The sequence below is a fragment of the Chelonia mydas genome, chromosome 3 (genome assembly GCF_015237465.2).
Source record: "Chelonia mydas isolate rCheMyd1 chromosome 3, rCheMyd1.pri.v2, whole genome shotgun sequence".
NCBI lineage: Eukaryota > Metazoa > Chordata > Testudines > Cheloniidae > Chelonia > Chelonia mydas.
In genome coordinates, this window is record NC_057851.1 from 107,624,614 (window position 1) to 107,648,866 (window position 24,253).

Genomic DNA, 24,253 nt, shown 5'->3' on the forward strand with positions numbered 1-24,253 from the left:
AGTGGGTGGCAGATGTTACATTTCTTGTTTCTGCAGAAAAATAAAAATAAAGGGAGTTGTAACTTGTTAATATATTTACAATTAGTTCTCTCATCCAGCCCAAAAGCTATTTGTATGGTGGAGAGGGAAGGATTTCTTGAAACCTTAGCTTTAGATGTAAGGAATAAAAACAAATTTTCTTTTCAATTTGATTCTTATTACTAATAATTAGAGCACTTAAAGATTATTAGTCTTCACAGAATAAAGAAATGTCTGGCAGTGCTTTTATGAGACTGTTTTGAATTAACTGTGTTTAATATCAGTTGGACCCAGGATTGTGTTCTTTGTTTAAATAGAAAGACCACTGTAATTTAATCCTATATAATTTATGTGTTTAGCACAGTTTCTCTATACTACTGCAAAAAGAAAAGGAGTACTTGTGGCACCTTAGAGACTAACCAATTTATTTGAGCATGAGCTTTCGTGAGCTACAGCTCACTGCATCCGATGCAGTGAGCTGTAGCTCACGAAAGCTCATGCTCAAATAAATTGGTTAGTCTCTAAGGTGCCACAAGTACTCCTTTTCTTTTTGCAAATACAGACTAACACGGCTGTTACTCTGAAATCTATACTACTGGTAGTTTATAGTAATCAGAAAGCAGTTTGGAAGTTGTGGCTTAGGGGTTGCATTCTCTCCTGCCATATGGAGGGTCAAGTCTAATTCCCTGGTTTTGGCCTCAATCCCTAATGAGGCAGAGATCACCACAAAAGAGGTGTGATACACAGGTGTGATAAGGCAGGTCTGAGATGTCATTTAAACATTTGTCGGAGATGGTCATTTAGTAGACTCATGGATGAATGGTAGTCTAGGGGGGTGTAAATATAGAAATATTCTATTTCTTCTGGACGTCTTTTAGGCAAGCCTGGTTCAGACCATGTTTGGAAACCCAGAAATCCACCATTGAAAGTGATCATATTTTGGAAGATTAGTTTAATTACTTGGGTGAGATCCTGGCCCCATTAAAGTCAATGGGAGTTTTGTCATTCAGTTCAGTTCACGATTTTTGCATTTTTCTCTTTTGGCCTGCTTTATTGGTGTGTGCTCTCCCAATGCTTGTATTGCTCGGTTTTGGCTATCTACAGAAAGAATGCAGAGTTATTCAAATAAAAGGGGGAAAAAATCAATAGTTTGGTATCACTCTAGTATGTATCTTGGCCAACAGTTATCTGCCAAGATCTACAGTAAAGTAGCTAAACTGGTTTGCTGAAGTGCAGAATCATTTCTAAACATCAGGTGGCTTTGCTTCTTACATGTTAAGTACTGTCTGTTTAAATGTGTGCTTCCCCAGCCACCACTCCTGCATGTTATATGTCCAGGAGGAAACATCACATCAAACTGATGAGGTTGCTTATGGATCTTTTTTTGCATTCTGGCTTGATTTCTCTTTATTGGCAGTCACACTGACAATCACAGTAATTGCTGCGGAGTTCCAGGGATGTTAGACAATGAGCGGGAGCAATGTGGGGGGCTGGGGGGGGGCTTTTTGTTGGAATGCAGAATAAAGATGAGTAATTGGTTTAGTTTGTTTAGTGAACAACAGAAGATACGTAGCTAAAAAAAAAGAAAAAGAAAAAGAAAGGAAGATGTCCAAATATTAACACTAAACATTAAATAGTGAAGGAATATACTTAAATATTAGAAGATAACTGTTTAAATGGGAAGAGCACCACTCAATGTCCGTATCTAAAATTACTCTTATGTCATGGTTATGTGGGCCAGCTGTAGTGTCTTTACATACAACCACATGTACTAAAATAGCGAGATTAAAGGGCTAATTCTGATATAAAAATATTGCTGCAGGATAACTTTACATTATGGATGTTTTCATGAGCCACCTAAATAAGCCAGTTGCGTAGTAGAACTCTGCCACCTTGTAGGTGTCAGCACGAAGCTTTAGCGAACGCTTCAGAAAAACATTTTAAACAAAAAATCTTTAAAACAAAACGTTGTCAGCCTTCCCCCTTTTTTCATTCCACTGCTGTGACACAATATCATTCTGTGTTTATCTCCAGAGCTGAAAAATGCATGGTTGTGAATGAAACGACTTTTGTACAATAAATCCTTTATATACGATAAAATGTATTTAAACCAAAAATGTGCCATTAAATTTTGACTCCTGATCAGTCATCTTTGCTAGACATGTTTGGAACAAGGAGCTGACTGAATATTTCATGTTAAAATCTAATATTTTGTCAAGATTCTGTATGCTTACTGCTTAGCTCTTTTAGTATAGGAAAGGAGAACTGCTGTCACTGAGTTTATCCTTCTGGATTTTGCAGGCTGATTCTTCTGAGAAGTTGAGGCAGTATGGACTTTCCCACATATATAGCCATCCTGTGCTGGTGACTAGGACTAGGTCCTGTCCTCTAATAGCTCCACCAAAGCCACCACCAATTCCTCGATGGAAACTGATCCGCCCGAAAAAAGAAACTATTGTGACAGATGAAGCTCAAGGTTTGTCTGCTCAGAATGTACAAAATATATTTAATTTACTATGAATCACAGTTAAAGTTCTTAGTGTTTCACTTGTGAACCAATGTAGTGGAAACTCTTGGCATATAATTTCAGTGGAGTTACATCACAGTTGAATTTCACTCCTTATTTTTGCACCCTTGTTTAAGGCTTTCCCCCCATTCATTCATAAATGAGTGTTTGGAGAGGCAGGATACATCATATCTGGAAAAAATCCCCAAACCTGAATTAAAGATTTGGAGAGAATCAGTGATGGACTTAACCACCTTTTAACTGAGAACACAGAAACTGGAAAGCTTTGAGAAATTATTTATTTATTATTATTAGAGCTATAGGGACATGATGTTGACAGCTAGTACAGCGCTTAAACACATGCTTTACTTTAAGCAAATGGATAGTCCCACTGACTTTATTGGTCCTACTCACATACTTAAAGTTAAACTGTATATCTACACTACACTGGGCACAAGCCTCCCAACATCAGATAGCCAGACTTGCGCTAGCGAGGCTTGAACTAGGGTGCTAAAAATTGCAGTGTGGACGTTGATGGCTCTGTCATCAGCTCGGGCTCTCAGGTCCACCGGCCTTCTGTGTCTGAGCTCGGGTGGCTAGCCTGAATCTCTGCTGGAGCTGCAACATCCATACTGCTATTTTTAGCATGTTAGATTGAGCCCCGCTTGCACGAGTGTGTCTACCTTGGCTGGGAGGCTCAGAGCTGCAGTGTAGGCCTACCCTTGTTGGCTCAGGCTCAGAGTAATCAGTACATTGCAGGATATAAGCTCTCTGTGTGCACAGTGCTTTACTTAAAGGCACTGTTGACCATTCCCTTCCATTCTTGCACTATCTGCAGGAATGGCAGAACAGGAAACTGAGGCCTACATTTCTAAAACATGCCATCTTTTGGGCTTACATTTCCTCAATAGCAACTTCATAATTGTCTAAGAGCGTTTTCATAGACTTGCTGCTAAAGTCTTTTTAGAGAGTTTTGCAGATCAGATATTAGCAATAAAAATTGCCTAACAGTATTTCACTAAGAATTCATGAAGTTGCCTTAAATAACTCATGAGACATTTAATAGACCATTTTTATTCAGTTATTCTAATTGTGTGCATGCACTCTTAAAACTGTGGCCTTAATAGTTTTTTCTCAAAACACTCTTCATTAGAAATATTATTAATTTTCACATTTAACAATAATGCAATGGTAAGTCTAATTAACATGCACGTAGATGGTATGAACTAAGACAGATTTTTTCAGTATCTTAGGCATTCTATTTATTTATTTGAAATGAACCAAATCCTTAATTCCTTACTTGGAAAACTTGTATTGACTTCAGCTGCAGTTTGCTTGAGGATGGGGTAATAACTGAACTAGGTGGTTGCTTGCAGGGAGCTATGGGGTAATTCACCTGCAACTATGTTAATATGGACTTAAAGGGTTCTCAAGGATAGTAATGACACTGCAAAACCAAGTTGTAGAAGTGTCCATTTCATATTTCAAAAGTCCTGCTGAATTAAAATCTTTTGAAAGCTGTACTTTCAAAAATCACTTAATGGTTTAGTACATACAGCTATCCTTGTAATGTCAGATTTCATCTTGAATTGTACCAAAACTAGCCACAGTCTTAACCCTTTTTTGTGAATTTTTATTTTGAACAATATCACTGGTTTTAGTGTTTTAAAACTCATAATAATCTTTTTTTATTTTTTCAGAACCTATAATAAAGAAACCTGAACAGTATATTGAGATTGCTAGCCCATTTCTGAATTATAGAGTCACTCCTATTGCAATACCCACAAATATGTAAGTAAATTAAACTTCCTGTACAATAAGGGAATGCACTTATTTGTTCCGAAAGAGTGTTAACATTTCTGTTAAACATTCATCATGTAACCAATATAAACACAAAGCATTGTGTTTATCTATAATATGCAAACCAGTTGTTTACTTTCATTGCTCATTCAAGGGCCTGTACCTTTTATCTGAGATGTAATTGCATAAGAAATGATCCCTTTTTAAATTAAGAATGTCTAGGAGCAATTGAAATCCAGAATTTTCAATACACGTTTCCCATTTACCTTTCCTACATTATTTTGACCTGTGTGCCAAACAGTTCTTTTCTCTTCCCTCAACCCCTGCTAGACACACCATGGATCATTGGGTCCAAAAGTTGGAATTTTCTTTCTTCAGATGTTTATGGGCTTCATCAAAGGCCATTGAAATCAATAGAGTCTTTCTATTGAATTCATTAGGGCTTGGGTCAGGCCCCTTAAGTATTTTCTTATAATAGGTTTTGATTGTTTTTCTTTTCTACTTTTCTTATTGTATTGAAAGGTGGGATTTGCAATAAAGATGCTCAATGTTCCTCTTATGTTTAAGGAGTTATTAAATGTTAAGATAATCTTCCCCTCAATTATGAGTGATATGTGATTTTTTAACTGAATATGAAAATTGGCCTCAGGAACTAATTCACTTTAAATCACCTCCAAATGATAGAAGAAATGGATACTGCTCAGTCTGCTTCTTTGTTAAATTCCTCCTCTTCCTCCACTTAGCCAGAAGCTTCAGGAAGAATGCAGAGGGGTAATTATGCCTGTGTTCTTCCTGAAGTACAGTATAGGATGCAATTGCTGATGGTTATTTTAGTCACATGTAATGGAAAAGGTGGGAAGCTAGTTTTCATTTTCAGCTTTATATTGGATTTGCCAGAAAGGCAATGCATCAAGGATCTTCAATCATAAGGGGTGATTATACTCTTAAAAAGAACCCATAACTCGATGATTTGTTGATTAAAGGACCACTTGCCTCAGAGATTTCACTCTGCCCTCAAGACATTTTGCCAGTTGTTTGAGTCATTGGGCCAAAGAATGGAACCTCTAAGAGGTCCCTTTCACATTGACACAAATCATGGAGCTCATGGAATCAGTTCTACATTCCAGATCTGTGACACCATTTTTCTCCTGAAAAAAGGTTTCAGACTTCTCAGAATGATTCTTCTACTCCAGAATATCTTCAGATAGCTTTCAGATTTTCTCTCAGTTCTATTGAGCCTCATGGCCTCTTGCACATATGTCATTCCTCTAGCCAGACTTCAAAGAAGACCATTGCAAGGCTGGCTCAGAACTATTCATTGGCTTCATTTGGATAACATGGAGCAACAGGCCATTTGTGTCTCCTGAAGTTACGTTTTCACAAGTGCGGTAGATAATACCAGAACATGCTTGCAAAGGTGCCTCTTTCAACCATCTAGAATCATAGACTTTAAGGTCAGAAGGGACCATTATGATCATCTAGTCTGACCTCCTGCACAACGCAGGCCACAGAATCTCACCCACCCACTCCTGTAACAAATCCCTAACCTATGTCTGAGCTATTGAAGTACTCAAATTGTGGTTTAAAGACTTCAAGGTGCAGAGAATCCTCCAGCAACTGACCTGTGCCCCACGCTGCAGAGGAAGGCAAAAACCCCCCGGGACTTCAGCCAATCTGCCGGGGAGGAAAATTCCTTCCCGACCCCAAATATGGCGATCAGCTAAATCCTGAGCATGTGGGCAAGACTCACCAGCCAGGCAGCCAGGAAAGAATTCTCTGTAGTAACTCAGATCCCATCCCATCTAACATCCCATTGGGCATATTTACCGCTAATAGTCAAAGATCAATTAATTGCCAAAATTAGGCTATCCCATCTGCAATGCTGGTAACAAATACTTCAACATGGTTAGAAAGTTGAGCTGTTTCAACTCACATGCAAAGACTTTTGTACACGAGTATAAAAAAACTTCACATAAATGTCCAGGAACAGAGAGCAGGCTGTCTGGCTAACAATGCTTCTCTCCTAACAGGCCCCTTCCTTTGCACTTTCATGAAGAATTCTACCACCATATACTTTATTACATTGAAAAGCACCACATTAAAAGAACATTAAGGTTGCAAAGTCAAGCAGTCAAAAGTTAGGAAATACCAGTATTAAAGCTATCTGTGCAACTTTAATTCAGCCCCTTTATGTGTATGCATTTTGATGCAGTCTTAAATTACATGGTCACATACTATTTTTTCCATAGGACCCCTGCCTCATTTAGAATCATAGAATCATAGAATATCAGGGTTGGAAGGGACCTCAGGAGGTCATCTAGTCCAACCCGCTGCTCAAAGCAGGACCTATCCCCAATTAAATCATCCCAGCCAGGGCTTTGTCAAGCCTGACCTTAAAAACTTCTAAGGAAGGAGATTCCACCACCTCCCTAGGTAACGCATTACAGTGTTTCACCACCCTCCTAGGGAAAAAGTTTTTCCTAATATCCAACCTAAATCTCCCCCACTGCAACTTGAGACCATTACTCCTTGTTCTGTCATCTGCTACCACTGAGAACAGTCTAGATCCAACCTCTTTGGAACCCCATCTCAGGTAGTTAAAAGTAGCTATCAAATCCCCCCTCATTCTTCTCTTCCGTAGACTAAAGGATGGACACTTGCTCTGGGGATAAATTAGAGTTGTGCAGTGAAGGAAACTGTTGTCTGTAGGACATCTGCTTCATTTGTTGCAGAAGTTGGAAGGTGTGTTATGAATGAGACCTTGTCTACACTTGCAGTGGTGTGTAGGATACATGTAGCTACACACTGCTGTGAAAGGCAGGCTAAATCCACACTTATCTACATATGGCAATGAAAGTCTCTGGCAGTGGGATGCTATACTGCTAAAATTAGCCGTGGAGATGTGGAAGGCACTGTTTGAGTGGGTAGAGAGCTGTGTAGGGTATATACAGTAGGGTTAAGACATGTAGGGCACTCTACTTGCCTAAGCAGTGCCTCACTGTCTACACTGCTATTTATACCCGTGCTAACTGGGCATGCAGTGTCTGTACTGTACATGCTGTAAGTGTAGACCTACCCTGAGGCAGGGATTGCAGAAAGAAAGAGGATGGTCTCATGGTTAAGCCAGCTAAATGGAGTTTTGAGTTCTCTCCCTATCTCTGTCACAGAGTGCCTGTGTGATGCTGAGCAAGTCATGTAGACCAAAATTTCCACAGGTGACCACTATATGTTTCTCATTTTCAGGTGCTCAGCTTGAGGCATTTGTGGTCTAATGTGCGAAGCACTCACAACTGCAACGGACATAACTGGAAGCTTTGCTCTGAATATATTAAGTGCTATAAAATGTTAGGTATTCTAAAAAGTCAGGTGCTAGGCCTTTCAAATTGGACACCCAAAATCAGTGAATATATTTAACAGTTTTGCTTTTAATCTCTGTCCTCAGTTTCTCATAGTGTAAAATAGGGACAGTACTACCACTTTACTTCACAGAGGTGTTATGAACATGAATTCATTAATGTTTGTAAAGAACTAAGATACTATCATGAGAGTACCACAGAAGCCCATGAGAAAAATAATAATTATGTAGTCAGTGCAGGGCTTGGATTGTGGTTAGTAAATAATGCATGGGGGTAATACAGTGAATGATGAGGCTAAAAAAAAAAAGACTAGCTGCTCATTTAGTCAGCACTGTGAATCCTGTGAAAAAAATAGTATGTGATCGTGTAATGAAAGACTATCATAATGCTTACACACAGGGGGGTTGAATTAAGATTGCAAAGGCAACCTTAATACTGGCATTTCCTGACTTCTAAGTTGCTTAAATTTGCAACCTTAACATTATTTAATGCTTTTTTATGTATGGTTTTGTCCATTGTGGGATGTCCAGTCAGATGATTCTTCTGTCTTATGAGTGTCGGTGGGGATGTGAAGGTAGTGGGTGGTGTTGTCTTTGTGATGAAATAATTGTTTGAGTCGGAGTCAGGGAAAGAATTATTTTACTTCTCCACATTTTAGTATGGTGTCAGGTCCTGTGGTGTGGCAGAAGTGATTGAAAGGCTGGTATTGCACTGGTCCTGACACACACCTACCATAAGATACTTCCTTGCCTCCAGCATGAAGGAGTGTAACAAAGTCACTCACAGTCCAGTGTGCCCTGAAAAGGCATCACAGTGGCATAGCCATTAAACACAAAAAGCAAAAAATGGAATCAACTCCATGACTCACAGAACATTACCTCTAGGAGAAACCATGACACCAGGACCTACCACTTGGACACTATACGACACACCAGTATCATCAGATAAGCATAAGATTACCCCTAACTGGAGCTGAATTATCTGTACTCCCTAAGGGACTGAGCTTCTGCCCCATCACAGAATCTGAAACCATACTAATGTTGAGAACTGGAAGAATTATCTGACTGGACTCCCCCCAGTGGATGAAACCACAAAGACTAGATAATCATGTTTATTGCTTCAAGAAAGAAATCAGCTGTGAAATCCTTAACAAACATTATACCCCCCACAATCTTCCACTGCCGAGAGGACAGCTATACAATCCAACTCCCAGATAGTGATCACAGCAGCAGACATAGGGGGCAACATTGTAGTCCTCAATTGTGATGACTATGTCTTATAATATAATATTGTCTTATAATATAATTCTGTAATATTATTGAGATGATGAAATTTCTTACCTTTTATTTGTAAAAAAGAATTATATAGATGCTACATTATGAAAATTCCTTGACTTATTTTTTATTCTGTATCTTAAGCAATTTGCCTTAAAATGGAGAAATATCTATAAATGAAAAGTGTTGAAATAGTAAATGGAGTAATAATTATAAATAAAATGCTGTAATATTTGCAGATTAGCAGAATTTTGTAGTATGTTTTCATATTTTAATAAATTACTTTCTGATCTCTTTAGCTTGTTTTGTCAAGGGTGAAATTATTTCTATTAGGTTTCTGTGACAACCATCTAATTCAATCTCCTGTGATTTAATTAACAAGTAGTTACCAAAATATATAGTGAAAATCACATTTTATTAAAGTAATACTGTTTTTAAATTATGTAAGGGATTTAGACTCATAATTGGGATTGCAGCTATTTTTAATTTGTAACCTTAATCCTAATCAAAGATATAAATATTAAGACATTATTTAAGAGAATATATTTCTGCCATTTTTATTGCTAAAGAATTAAATATTTCATTATCTCTTTTAAGGAAGTACTGGATGAAGCATGTTTACATTTATTCTATTGTATTACAACTACACATTTCAATCAAATTGCTATTTGTGTGACATTGCTTTGATTTAGTCCCCATAGCCCATATAACCAAGCAGTGAGTTCTAACAAGCTCCTGCTACCACTGAAGTCAAAGGCAAAACTCTGATTTACTTCAGTGAGAGTAAGATTGGGTTCTACATGGATTTTCATGTTTTGTCTGTCTTGTATCCATGGAGACGAATTTTGAAGAAAAAAGCAAAACTGCTTCCCCCGGCCTCCACTTCTGGATGTGTTCTCCCCAGAACCACTAACCCTGGAACCTATCCTTGCAACAAAGCCCGTTGCCAGCTGTGTCCACATATCTATTCAGGGGACACCATCATAGGGCCTAATCACATTAACCACACAATCAGAGGCTCATTCACCTGCACATCCACCAATGTGATATATGCCATCATGTGCCAGCAATGCCCCTCTGCCATGTACATTGGTCAAACTGGACAGTCTCTATGTAAAAGAATAAATGGACACAAATCAGATGTCAAGAATTATAACATTCATAAACCAGTTGGAGAACACTTCAGTCTCTCTGGTCACTCGATTTCAGACCTAAAGGTCGCAATATTAGAATAAAAAGACTTCAAAAACAGACTCCAATGAATTGGAATTAATTTGCAAACTGGAATTAATTTGCAAACTGGATACAATTAACTTAGGCTTGAATAGAGACTGGGAGTGGATGCGTCATTACACAAAGTAAAACTATTTCCCCATGTTTATTTCCCCCACCCCTCCACTGCTCCTCGGATGTTCCTGTTAACTGCTGGAAATGGCCCACCTTGATTATCACTACAAAAGGTTTTCTCCCCCCACCCCCCACCCCCGCTCTCCTGCTAGTAATAGCTCATCTTAAGTGATCACTCTCCTTACAGTGTGTATGATAGCACCCATTTTTTCATGTTCTGTGTGTATAAGAATCTCCTCACTGTATTTTCCACTGAATGCATCCGATGAAGTGATCTGTTGCTCACGGAAGCTTATGCTCAAATAAATTGGTTAGTCTCAAAGCTGCCACTAGTACTCCTTTTCTTTTTGTGAATATAGACTAACACGGCTGCTACTCTGAAACCTGTCATTAGTAAGGATGTTTTATAACTTTGCTTATATTTTAGAGGTTCATGGCTTCCTCTAAAAATTAGGTAGAAAAGCTTTAGTGTGTGTACATGCATGTGGTGGTAATCCCGTAATGATATCTAATACATGCACACTGCTTAGGTATACTGCTGTCCTATTGGGTTGAAAAAATAAACAAAGGACATAAAAATGTAGATTGTTTTGAAAATCAAATCCTTATTTTTCAAATAAGGTGTTTTTAAGGTGTCTTAATAACTAAGTATGTGTATTAATGTGTTTGAGTTTTTTTATTATACAGCCATTTTCCACCATCTACCATCAAAAGAGGATGTAGTCTTGCATCCACCCTCCCTTCTGTCATTGAAAATGATGAAAATGTAAATGACATTTATTTGGATGTGAATCAAAATATGAGATTCTTGAGTGCAGAAGATAATTCTCAGGTAATAATGTTACATTTAAACAGAAAACTAACCCAGTTTTGTGCTGCCAATGACAGTGAAAGATGGAACATAATGTTTTTAATACTTGTAGATGTAGATTTTAATTTTTTTTTAACTGCATTGTTTTGTTTTTGCATTAAAATTAACCAGCCTTTTACCTTTTTATAGTTAGACTTCCTACCCAGTAGGCATCAATATATCAGCATTTCCATTTTAACTTTCTATTTTTTTTCAAAATGTAGCTCATGTATTAAATCTACTAATCCTGTTTTGGCTGTTTATAAAAAAAAGAAAAGAAAACAAAACAGCTCTTTAAAAGAGAAAACATGGATACAGTATCTCTCTCTTTGTCTTTTTGTTTTTTTCTCCTCAGGAATGTCACTCTGTGGCTATGTCTACACTTATGGTGATGTGTAGAGTACAGACACTGCATGCCACCCTTGCACAGGTATAAATAGCAGTGTAGATGGTGATGTACTGATTAGACAAGTAGAATAAAGACACTCCAGAACCTTAGGGCATGTACCCTACATGCCCAAGAAGTGCCTTCTCCGTTTACACTGCTATTTTTAGCAATATAGTGTTGCACTGCCAGACCCTTTCCCTACTGCAGTGAAAGACTATGGCAGCAGGGAAAGGCTCTCGCAGCAGGGAGATGCTAGATCCTTTCTCTGCTGCCACCCCACTGCAAGAGCCTTTCCCTGACACTTGTAGCTACACACTGCCCTGGGACACACCCTGCTTTTTACAGCAGCGCATAGCTACACCATAGGCGACGACTTCCCCTCTGCCTGGTGGGTGCTCGACCCCCCCGGCCCCACTTCTGCACTGCCTTCACCCCACCCCTACCCGCAAGTCCCTGCCCCACCCCACCTTTTCCCACCCCAGCCCCGCCACCTTCTCACCCCCATTCCACCCCCTTCCCCCACACCTGTCCCTGCCCTGCCTCTTCTCTGCCTCCTCCCCTGAGCACGCCGCGTTCCCACTCCTCCCTCTCCCTCCCGAAAAGTCCTAAGCTCCGCCAAACAGCTGAGGAGTGGGTAGGCGGCACGCTCGGGTGTGGGAGAAGGAGGCGAGGACGGGGGAGCTTGGCCACCGGTGGGTGCGGAGCACTCACTAATTTTTCCCTGTGGGTGCTCCAGCGCCTATGGCTACATCTACCCTATGTGCCACCGCAAGTGTGGACAAGGCCTGTTTCTGACTTTGAAGCCTAAAAAGTTGGAATCAGTGAAAAGGGATGGAAGCAGCTACAAGCACAGTTAAGACGTTTGTTTAGAATATCACCAGGATCAATATCACTGGGATTTTCAGTCTGTTAGTCTCCAACCTTTAAGTTCTCGGCCATTTTTGGCTTCTGTGCACACATGACTTTACTGTTCACCGCGATATGGCAGCACAGGCTTTACGCTGCTAGTGTGTGTGTATGTGTGTGTGTGTGTGTGTGTATATATATATATTTGCTGTATTTCAATTACAGTACAGAGGTTACCTAGATAGACAGCTACTTGGGAATAAATAACCCTCAAAAGTAGACATGTAGGCCAATTTTTTAAGAAGGATGCTTTAAGTTAGTTTCTGAGTCCATATTTAGGCACCTAAATAAGTCTTGTTTTTCAAAAATGTTGAGCACTTTGCTGCTCCAATGTGCTTCAGATCCTAACTTTAGACACCCATTTTAAAAAAATGCTACTCATAGTATCTAAAACGAGTCATGGTGAACAGAAAGTAAGAGACTTTTAAGCAAACAAGTGGCAGATGGAACTTAAATCATATAACAGAGAACTACCTAGTGGAGGTAGTAATTAGCAGTCTAAAGTGTTGCTGAGGGTCAGATTGTATATTGGTGTATATGGGCACAATTCCATTAACTTAATACTTTGCACTTCTATAGTGCCCATGCATCTTGAGTTCCCAAACACTGACACAAATTCTGTCAGTTATGCTCCTACAAATCATGAGCAACTGATAACAAGATTTGGCCTCTGAAGACTTTCAAAAAGTGTAGAAAAGGGTTGGTGTTCATGACTGTCACATATTATCCAGCACAAATAGAACTTTGTTAGGCATTAGTGCCTCATTCAAAAGTTTGACAATGGTTAGGTCACTGGTGTGCTGAGACTGCTGCCTATCATGCTGACCAGTATTGTTTCCTTGTACTCTGTCTATATCCAACTGTTGTCTTCTGTTTTATACTCAGATTATAAGTAGGCTTGACAAAATTTGATTTTTGTTTTTATAACCAATAGGTCATATTGATTGTTTTTAAGCATTTTTTTATTTTTATCAACTTAAATGTTCACAGTTGTGGGAATTTATAGGTTTTCAGACAATTATTTAATAACAGTAGACATTGAGATTTAAAATGTCAAAACTTTGCCCATTAAACCACAAATTACCAACATCATATGTTGTGAGAGGGCCTTGATTTGTGCTGGAAATGGCCCAACTTGATTGTCATGCACATTGTAAGGAGAGTGATCACTTTAGATAAGCTATTACCAGCAGGAGAGTGGGGTGGGAGGAGGTATTGTTTCATGGTCTCTGTGTATATAATGTCTTCTGCAGTTTCCACAGTATGCATCTGATGAAGTGAGCTGTAGCTCACGAAAGCTTATGCTCAAATAAATTGGTTAGTCTCTAAGGTGCCACAAGTACTCCTTTTCTTTTTGCGAATACAGACTAACACGGCTGTTACTCTGAAACCTGTCTTTACGGTAAAGCAAGTAGAGAACAGCTCCTAACAGGGGTGGAGCTGGCTGACTGAGTGTCCATAAAAGGGAGCAACCCCTCCCCCACCTTTATTTATCACAGATGCTATGCAGAAATAGAAGGACATCGTAAAGCCAACTCCTAAGAGTTTACCATAGTTCTCCCCTGTATTTGGACTAGGAAATAATGATAAAGAATGAACTTTTTTTCCTCCCATTTCTTTGCATGGAGTGTGATTAGAATATGGAAAGGAATGAAAAGGAAAGCCATTACCATGGAATTTAGTCATTCATAGTTGGTGCTGATCTCACAGGGGAAAAAACAAGAAACCCCTTAATAGCTGAGCTCAGTCGCAAAGATATGACAAAGATGAACCAAAGGAGTACTTGTGGCACCTTAGAGACTAACCAATTTATTTGAGCATGAGCTTTTGTGAGCTGTTATTTAAAAATCTCCAATGTCTGTTTCTGGCACAAATGGAAAACATAAACGGGGGGAAAATCTTCCCTTTTAAATATTTATAACTGATGCACTTTTCCCACCATCAGGGTCATAAATCATATTTGAGGATTACAAAGATCTAACTGAGGGTGTTATTGACCTCCTTCATAAACAGTCAGAGAATATCTTTTATTAAGACACACCATTTCCCTAGCCAAATGGCAAACTCAAATAGACAGTGTTTAATGAATTGAAATAAAAACATTTCCCATTGTGGATGTCCTTGATTATGTTTGATTGTAACATTTTAAAAGGGAGTTCCAAGTATGTAGGATCAGATTTTCAGCCATTGTAAATTGGTGTAGTTTTGTCACAAAGTACCCCAAACTTGTTGGTGGAGGGAGGCCTTTAAAATCAAATACATTGTTTCTTATGTAGTATGTGTGTTATATAAAATAAGATAATTGATGTCATTAGTATGACAAGTTTTAGATTTATTTTTTATTAATTAAAATGTGCATGAAAATCTTTTAAAAACATGAGTGTGAAAACAAGTTGTAAGTCGAATCCTATTGTTTATTATAATTATAAGTTGAATCAGTGTGTTGAAACTCTGTATTTCTACAAATATAGATAGTTAATTAGAAAGTGATAGACATCTGTGTGCCAGAAGCATAAATGTTGCTTGGAATGTTACTTTAATTTTCTCCTGTAGTTCCTGGCTGTAGAAACCATTCTAATTGTGAATTGTGGCCTGTCACAAGAGGGCAAGGAAGCTGAGAGAGTCAAGGGCAAGTAAGAACGTACATGAGACAGATATTAAGAAAAATGGAATGGTAGGAAACAGATGTGGGAGTGGGAGTCAGTCTGAGGGCAATCTGATTCATAGATGAAATGTAAGATGTCATGAGCAATTAATTGACCTATTCTTGAACCTTACTTTTGCCTCAATTTAAAATCTCAGGTGAAAAATTTCATACCTGTTAATGGGGAATGCAAATTGGAAAGAGGGAAAAAAGAAGACTGTGTGCGTGTGTGTGTGCGTGCACATTTTAATAAATATATATACTGCCTGCCATGAAAGACAAAATAGTGATTATAAATTGATGATGAATCCTCCTTATTTCACAAAATTGTTTTAAATGGCAAAAATCACCTTCAAAAGCATAGAGCTACAGCTGGTCAGTTTTCTTTCATGGGACACCTTTGTCTCTTTGTTTTAAAGAAATATTGAATTTATTTTGAAGAGGCATGCAGTACTTACTTCAGGAAAGCAATTCAAAAACAGTGCTGAAAGTCAAGCCTTGATATCCCTGATACGCTAGGTTATTGCCAGTCTCTGGTTTTTAATCTTGTAGTCTACAAAGTCTGGATAACTTTTTCTCCATTTTTAAGCATCCAGAGCTCAGTGGAAATTTGTGTTTAAAGAGAGAAGCTGGCGAAATATTGTTCCACACCATATCAGTTTAAGACCCTCCAATAAAAGGCACTTATATACCACTTTACACTCAAAGCACTTTTATTTTTTTACAATAAAAAGTATCAGTCAGTTTCAGGCTGACATTTCAAAGTAATCTCTTGGCCTTCTTTTTGATTGCATGAATTTTTTTCATGGGAAAAAAACCTGTTTCTTGAACAAAGGAGAGTTCAGAATTTGATTTATCATTCATTTTTATGCTTATTCCCCTTAAGGATAAGAAAAAGGCAAAAGATTAGATTATACGTTTGTCAGCTGTTCAAAACACAGTTCTACCAAATTCTTTTGAGAAGAAGATGATCCTGAATGACTGTTTCTTTGTAGCTCTGCAAACTAAAAATCATACTTGATTTATCCAGGATGGCGAATATTCCTCTTACACAAGTGTTAACCTGTGACCCACACCTGATCTTGGGAGGTCCATACCTGACAATAAATAGTAACCTACATGTTAAAATAAGTTAGGATCCTTAGAAAATGCAAGAAGGGTAAACAAATGTAAAATATTTGTTTAGGTTTTGCAATAAGCTACATTATGGCCTGGTAAGGTATAGTAATTAACGTGAGGCCTAGCAAGGCCTGGCAAGTAGTATGAGTTACAGTAAGTACTTGACTTAGGGTTATAAGGTTTGTAGGAGTTTTTGCAATATGTAGCTTATAATGAACAAGTACGCTGCAAAAACATGAAATTGTTTTTGGGGGATTTGTAGTATGTGTAACCATGAGGTTAATATCATTAATGTACTGGAAAATGTATTAATGCAATATAGACACAAATAGCTTATATCAGCAATTAAAACTCCAATTATGGGCAGTGATGAGCTGCCAAAATCTTAACAACCGGTTCCTTATAAAAAGTTCTGATTTAAGGGATGTGCCCCAGTATGTATTTTTTGTACCAACAGGGTTATCATACGTCGGTATTTTCCTTTTTTTTTCCTGAATTTTTAAAAATTCCTCCCAGACAGCGATTTAAGAACCAAAAAGCCTGACCTGTCTGGGAAAATACAGATGTATGTTAACCCTGCCCAAAGTTCTTTTTTAAAAAGATGGGCCTGAACTAGAAATGTGTAGGTCCCTGCCACTCCCTGGGGGTGTGCTAGGGTGACCAGATGTCCCGATTTTATAGGGACAGTCCCAATTTTGGGGTCTTTTTCTTATATAGGCTCCTATTACCCCCCAGCCCCTGTCCTGATTTTTCACACTTGCTGTCTGGTCACCCTAGGATGTGCACATGTGTGGGTCACAGCTGCTCCCTGCCCCCCTCATTGAAGCAGGTGTGCAGGGTTACTGTCCTGGGAACTGCAGGGCACCAGTGGACGTGGGGCCAGCTGCAGACAGGGGCGTGGGACAGGGCTAGCTGGAGACAGGGCGTGCAGGGCTGGCTGGAGACAGGAGGGTGCGGGGTTGGCTGGAGGCAAGGAGGTGTGGGGCTGGCTGGAGACAGGGCAGGGGCTGACTGGAGGTAGGGGCTGGCTGCAGGCAGGGCAGGGGGGTGCAGGGCTGGCTGGAGATGGGCTGGCTGCGGGCAGGGCAGGGGGTGCGGGGGGTGGCTGGAGACGGGCTGGCTGCAGGCAGGGGGTACAGCAGGGGCTGGTGCGGGCAGGGCAGGGGGTGCGGCAGGGGCTGGCTGCAGGCAGGGGGTGCGGCAGGGGCTGGCTGCAGGCAGGGCAGGAGGTATGGGGGTGGCTGGAGACAAGGGCTGGCTGCGGGCAGGGCAGGGGGTGTGTGTGGCAGGGGCTGGCTCCAGGCAGGGATTGCGGGGGTGGCTGGAGACAGGGGCTGGCTGCAGGCGGGGGTGCAGCAGGGGCTGCCGCGGGCAGATTGTGCGGGGGTGGCTGTTGACGGGGGCTGGCTGCAGGCAGGAGGTGCGGAGGTGACTGGAGGCGGGGACTGGCTGCAGGCAGGGTGTGCGGGGGTGACTGGAGGCAGGGCAGGGGGTGCGGCCGGGGCTGGCTGCAGGCAGGGGGTGTGGCCGGGGCTGGCTGCAGGCAGGGGGTGCGGGGTTGGCTGGAGGCAGGGGCTGGCTGCGGGCAGGGTGGTGGGTGCTCACAGGGAGAGCGGCTCGGAGCAGCAGGACGCAGCCCAGGCCCAGCAGAGCAGCCGGGGACCCACCAGGCAGCATTGGGAGCCCCAGGGCCAGGGGAGCAGCAGCAGCAACAGGGCTTGTGCCCAGGGCCAAGCGGCAGCCCACATGGCTCCTGCAGTGCAGCGCCCCCGGTGGCTGGAGGAGGAATTACATCACTTCCTGGCCGGAGCCCATCAACCCGCTTCCCTGCATGGGGCGCTGAGACTTAACAACCAGTTCTAAAACTGCTTCAAAATTTAACAACCGGTTCGCACGAACCGGCTCCAGCTCACCACTGATTATGGGTACTCGGAAACTCACATATGGATAAGGGGCCAACACCTAAGAAAATATAGCCACAAATATGTAAGGGTGGGCGGAGTGGCACACAATTCAAAATGGTGGCTCCCATCTGATACTGGTCAAAACCACATCTGGTTTTGTCTCCATACTGAATGGGGGACAAACCTTAGAAAAGCAGGATTGTCCAGTTTATTACTGGATAACTGGCCTATCTAGGCACCAGGTAGCTGCTGGAGCCTTTCCCCTGTGTTGCCTCTCTTGCCCCCGCCAAACCCACTCCCATTGGAAAGGAGAGCATTTTTCTCCTCCAAATTGCAAAGACATTTAACCACTGAGTATTAAGCATATTTATAGACCTAGTGCACTACAATATCCAGAAATCCTCTGACTGCTGCCCTTTTAAATCATCTTCCTTCTCAGCTACTTCAGCCTCATCCTCTCTGATATTGCTCTCCTTTAGGCCATTCAAAATGCGACAGCTAAAAGTCATCGTCTTTGTCCATTGACTCAACCACATCCTCTTTAAATATTTCTATTTGTTCTCCTTTTCTACCACACCAAAGACTTCTTGACCTTGTCTTTAAGGCCCACATAATCCCACCATTACTTACATATACAAATTAGTTTCACCACAGCCAGCTCCCTCTTCTCTGAAAATGATGATCCAGCCTTACTGATCCACTTACTTCCCAACTGTGTGGTTTTTTGTTTTTTTTTGAGGCTGTCCATATACTTGGAATGCCCTCACAATTATGGTCTACCAATCTTCTATCCCCTCCTCATTTAGCTCTTTCCTTAAGATCTGCTTCTTACACCCTTATTTAAAGAAGTGAGTGAAAAATAGAATTTTTTTAAGAACTAACTCACCATTACATGCATATATCTCAAATGTGTAACTAACTGCACGGTCTTTCAACTGTACCAATGTCCTTCCTCCAAATACACTACTGTTTGTTACTGCCGCTTACCATATCACATCTAAAATTTGACCCTGATCCTGCAATCCTTCAGTTAGTTCAATGGGACTGTTCATGTGCATAAACATGTATGCAAATGAACGAGGGCCTTAGATTGTAAGCGCTTCAGACTTCTTTCTAGTTTTCTAGGCATTTTCTTTAGATGCCTAGAAAATGTATCTTCAAAACAGTGACTTCACAACATCATTTTGCCTGAGATTAGATTTGTAAAATAGATTCCTCTGAAATTAGTGGCATGTAGAAATAAAGTATGGGAAATCTTGTCAACGGAAAAAATGACAGACAGCTTTATTTGAGGATCAAGTAGATTTTATTGTGTATGGTTACCATTTTTTGAATTTGAACAAAATAAATAGTGCCATGGTGAGTTGGCAACAACAAGGGCCAGGTTCAATATCTAGGGGTTCCTCTTAGCAATTTAAAACAGAATCAGCTTGAGCCGCCAACTAGGAACTCAGGAAAACGAAACACCACCCGTAGTACCTCTAAGAGGCAATACTTCCTCACTCACAAGCACTGAGCCTGTGTAAAACAAGAGAGCTCTTATTAAAAGGGAACGGGAACCCAGCGTTAATTTGGGAAAACACCACAACCATATTTCAAAAGCATGTAACCACAAGCAAACACCCACCCCACAGAACGTTGGACAATGTTCTTTGCTTTGTGGTGTCAAAGTCCTTTTAACATCTTACTTACTTACTTTAACATTTTTCAGTGAAAAAGTGAAACATAAGTGCTTGGCACCATTATCAAGGCCACTTCACCCACTGATATTTTCTTCAACACCATGTTCAAAGTGGGAATAAGAAACAAGCAATTGTGGAGAATCTCTGTCACCTTTGCTGAGCAGAAAACAACCTGTACAATCTAAGAATATGTCATGTTGTAGGAAACATGAAGGTAGAAGAATGATAAGGATGTGGAGTTTTTTTTTAAAGGGAAAGGGGATTTGTGTTTTAGTTTCCTGTCTTACTGGTGATGGGTTATTCTTAAATTGTACCATAGCACTTAAGATGTACAATCATATCAAGATCATCTAGAACAGTGGTGGGCAACCTGCGGCCCACGGACTGCACGCAGCCCGTCAGGGTAATCCACTGGTGGGCCGCAAGACAATTTGTTTACATTGACCATCGGCAGGCACAGCCGCCTGCAGCTCCCAGTGGCTGCAGTTCGCCGTTCCTGGCCAATGAGAGCTGTGGGAAGTGGGTGGGAGGTGGGCCCATGTGACTGTATCTCAGAACTCTGTCTTCGCTCACTAAGGACAACCAACAGTGAGTGGGGTGCAGTGGAGAGAAGGAGGAGTGGTGTGGTAAAGGGACATTTGTTCATCAGACTTTCACATCACAAGGTGTGAAACTGTGGCAAAGGACACTGCACAATGTACTGTGGGGAGGGTGATTGCTTATGGCTATGTGCTTTTGAATCAGGGTTATGCTGAGTTAATGCTGGGTTTCCTTTCCCTTTTAATTAATGCTGGGTTCCCTTTCCCTTTTAATAAAAGCTTTCATTTGTTATAGCAAACTCTGTGCTTGTGAGTGGGGAATTATTGCCTCTTAAAGGTGCCCAGGGTGGTGTTTAGTTTTCCCAGATTACTGGTCGGGGGCTAAAGAAGATTATGTTTTGTAAAGAGGAAGCCTAGATATTGAACCTGGCCCCAGTTGCTGCCGACTCCATCTTACACTACTAAGCTGCCTCCTCTGTTGACTAGAGGCCACATTAGCTGTTCAGCAGAGGAGGCATCTCAGTTGAAAGTAACCATTTGGGAGCGAGCTTGCAGCCACAGCAACCTGGGCAGTACTGCTTGTCACAACCACAAATTGCTCTGGGGTTTCCCCAAAGATCAAGGGACCTGTGACCAAGTGTTTCATGAAGCCAAAAGGCCAGCTTGAGGTGACTGCTGCAGAGACGGAGAATAAGTTATGATCTGTAAGAAAACTCAGTGACAAATTCCTAACCCTAATGATGTTTGCTTTTTCCTTATTTTCCAAGAAAAAGGGCTAGAAATTCACTCATTTTTTAAAATGAAAACAGATTAGCCCTGACATTTCTAGGTCCCCAAGAGACTGATGGAGCCTGAGTGCTTTGCATTTCACATAGGCTGGCTCTGGGAATACCTTGCAAAACATTTGCACTCCAACATACACTTCAGAATACACAAACCTAGTGCATCTTGTGGCAATTGCAGATTTTTTTTATGAAAGCTTTGGAGGACACAAAATCTGTAAGCAGCAGGTAGTCACAATAAGGCATTGAAGACTATGGATCTTATGGATCTAGGATCTTATCATAGTACAGGGAGTCTTATTTGAATTGTGCTATGAACATTGTACTACATTTTTGCAATACAAATATTTGGGGCTTTATCTTTTCTTCCAGAGCTCAAATTTTTTTACTTTTATTTTTATTTATTTATTTGAGGTGTGGGAGGTATAGGAGAAGGATTGGGGAGAGGAGATATGGTATGTTCCAACTTTATATATTGTTTTCCCCTGTGTGTTTGGTTTGAAAATAACCATATTCTTCCCCCTTCTGACCCTCATCACCTCAAATACTGCTCCCTCAGATAAACACTCATACAAAGATCTTCAGAGTTAGCTGGAACAATTGCAGTGAAGAAAATTAGTAAAGCCGCTATATTTGTGTCTGAGTTTCACTTCAGAATGGCCTAAATTCTCTATATGTCAGTTGCTGTAAATATAGGATATTCCCTGCTTGTTATTTTCATCCTACTGCTTACTCCCAATATCTTTTTTTAATACATTTTAATTTTTGCTGTCTGGCAGGAATGCTACATGGGAAATAACAATATCAGAAAATAGAACTGACCCTGCTTCCTCTTAGTCCTTGATTAAATTAATGTTGCAGTATATGTGATTTGTGACTCCTCTGCAATATGCCTTTTGATTTTACAAAAAAAAGCGCTTCTCATATCACTAATGAATATTAAATTAGTTCATTTAAATACATATATTTTATGTGTGGTTGCCATTCTCTGGGCATTCTGATGAGGGGAGCTTCATTAATCAATATTGCCACATTACCAAAGGGTAGTTCCTCAGCTTGATGTCAATGGAGCTATGAGAGTTTACACCAGCAAAGTATCTGCCCCCCATATATTCCGTTCATATTTAAGGGACTTGTTTTTCCAGAAAACACCTTTTGTTATATCTGTTGCAATGTTAATTCAGAAATTTTACCATATATAATTGTAAAACCAATGGACTTTATTATGTCATTGTCCCTGCATCCCCCAACATGGGGTCTTGATTGAATGGTGTAGATATATGGCCATTGCAAAGCCCCATCAAGCATTTGCCTAATGTGCCACGAAAACAATGCTAAAGGGAGTGCATCTGTTTTGCAAGCCTTAAAAAGTGCAATGGCTTAGTATACATCCGCAAGATATTATGCCTACGTTGCCTGGCTGCTGAAGGTGTTTGCTCCCACTTTGGTACTCACTGGTTCTCAGAACCATAGTTTGGCAGAGTGTGTGTCTGTGCATACATACATGTCTGTTTGCATATTTTTAGTAGACACACAATACACATATAGTAAGTTGCTCATCCATGTGATAGATAGCATTCATCTCTGTCCCATCAGCACTCTGCTATGAATTCATCTCTGAGTGAGACTCTGATATTCCAAACCTCTGACCAGATTCAAACAGCCTCCATTTTTTGAAACAGGCAACCTGACAAGCAAACTTGTTTATTCTTACCCTTCAAATGTGGAATCGTCTTCCAAAATTGCACTGCTCTGAAGTCCAGGACAGGCAATATTGAGGCCTAGGACAATATTAGTTCTAATTTTAAAATGCCTCAAATCCCTCCTTTCCAAATGGATAAAGAACTCATTACCATATAGCCTTCCAGGGATAGAAATTAAGTTTTAAGTAATGACATCATGATTCTTTAGAAAAGCTATTTTCGTTAATTTTAGGTGTTTCTAAAATGTATTAAAATAATTGTTTTGTTGTGTGCGGAACTGCACGGCTGAAATCACTATAAAAAAGGGAGCCTGGCTTTATAGGTGAAGGATTATGAAAAACAATAGTAATTTCATAAAACCGCTTAGCGCTTTTGAAATAGTTTTCCTGAAAAATATGGTGCATGCATAGAACACCTGAGTGGGTGAGATGGTATATTATTTGTACTGTTACTTGTTTGAGATTACCAGTGTAACTCACTGTACTAAAAAACAGATAATAGTATGGTGTCATGTACATCTACCTATGTATCTGTACAGCCTATATCAGGGGTTTTCAAAGAGGGGGGTTGTGAAGTTATTACATGGGGGGTCACGAGCTGTCAGCCTCCCCCTCCAAACCCCGCTTTGCCTCCAGCATTTATAATGGTGTTAAATATATAAAAAAGTGTTTTTAAGTTATAAGGGGGTGTCACACTCAAAGGCTTGCTATGTGAAAGGGGTCACCGGTAAAAAAGTTTGAGAGCCACTGGCCTATATGAAGTCTTAAGAATGTGTATTGTGACTTATATATGAGAGAACGCATGGTGGGGCGTGGAATAGGAGTATTATTGCATTAGTTTGCTAAGTCTATTTGACTCATGAGTGGCTTTACCACAAGTGAAATATGTAAATTATACCAACCTATTGTCAATAAAAACTTTTTTGCCACTGAACACACTGTGCAGTTATATCACACATTTTCAAAAGTTATTTTAGATATGTTTTTGTAGTGGTTTCAAAGAAAAAGAAAATTTTGGAATTGTCTGTAATTCTTGCCGTGTGTGTGAAAGAGAGAGAGGTAATATACAATATATACAAGTTGTTTAGGAACTGGAAGTTGTTTAGAAGTTTGAAATGTTAGAAGTAAACTTGATGGAAGTAAGATACAGGTAAAGTGCAAATGAAATGTCAAGTACATGGCAAACACAGTTTATTTCATGGTTCCACAGTGTATGCCATGACTGCAGAAATAAAATAATGTATTCCATAATTTGGATGTGTGTGAGTGTGCATATACAACAGTCACATCACATATTTTTTCAGCATTTTATCTGAATAGCTTGGCTTTTTCTTCTGTTGTGTTTTATGTGATTGTACAACCCGCATCCTGTTTCTCTATACTGTATCTTCTGAACAAGATTTTCTTCCAATACATATTTGTTAAAGTTTTGGTAA

The 24,253-nt window shown here is 40.2% G+C and overlaps 1 protein-coding gene across 1 annotated transcript in view; it reads left to right on the top strand.

Moving 5' to 3' along the window:
* ADGB (androglobin) overlaps positions 1 to 24,253 on the top strand; it is a 231,390-nt gene that overhangs the window by 94,936 nt on the left and 112,201 nt on the right. The window contains exons 11-13 of the mRNA XM_043543090.1: positions 2,320 to 2,494; positions 4,225 to 4,315; positions 10,989 to 11,133. Of these exons, the coding sequence (XP_043399025.1) occupies positions 2,320 to 2,494; positions 4,225 to 4,315; positions 10,989 to 11,133 (411 nt within the window). The remainder of the gene's footprint in view (positions 1 to 2,319; positions 2,495 to 4,224; positions 4,316 to 10,988; positions 11,134 to 24,253) is intronic.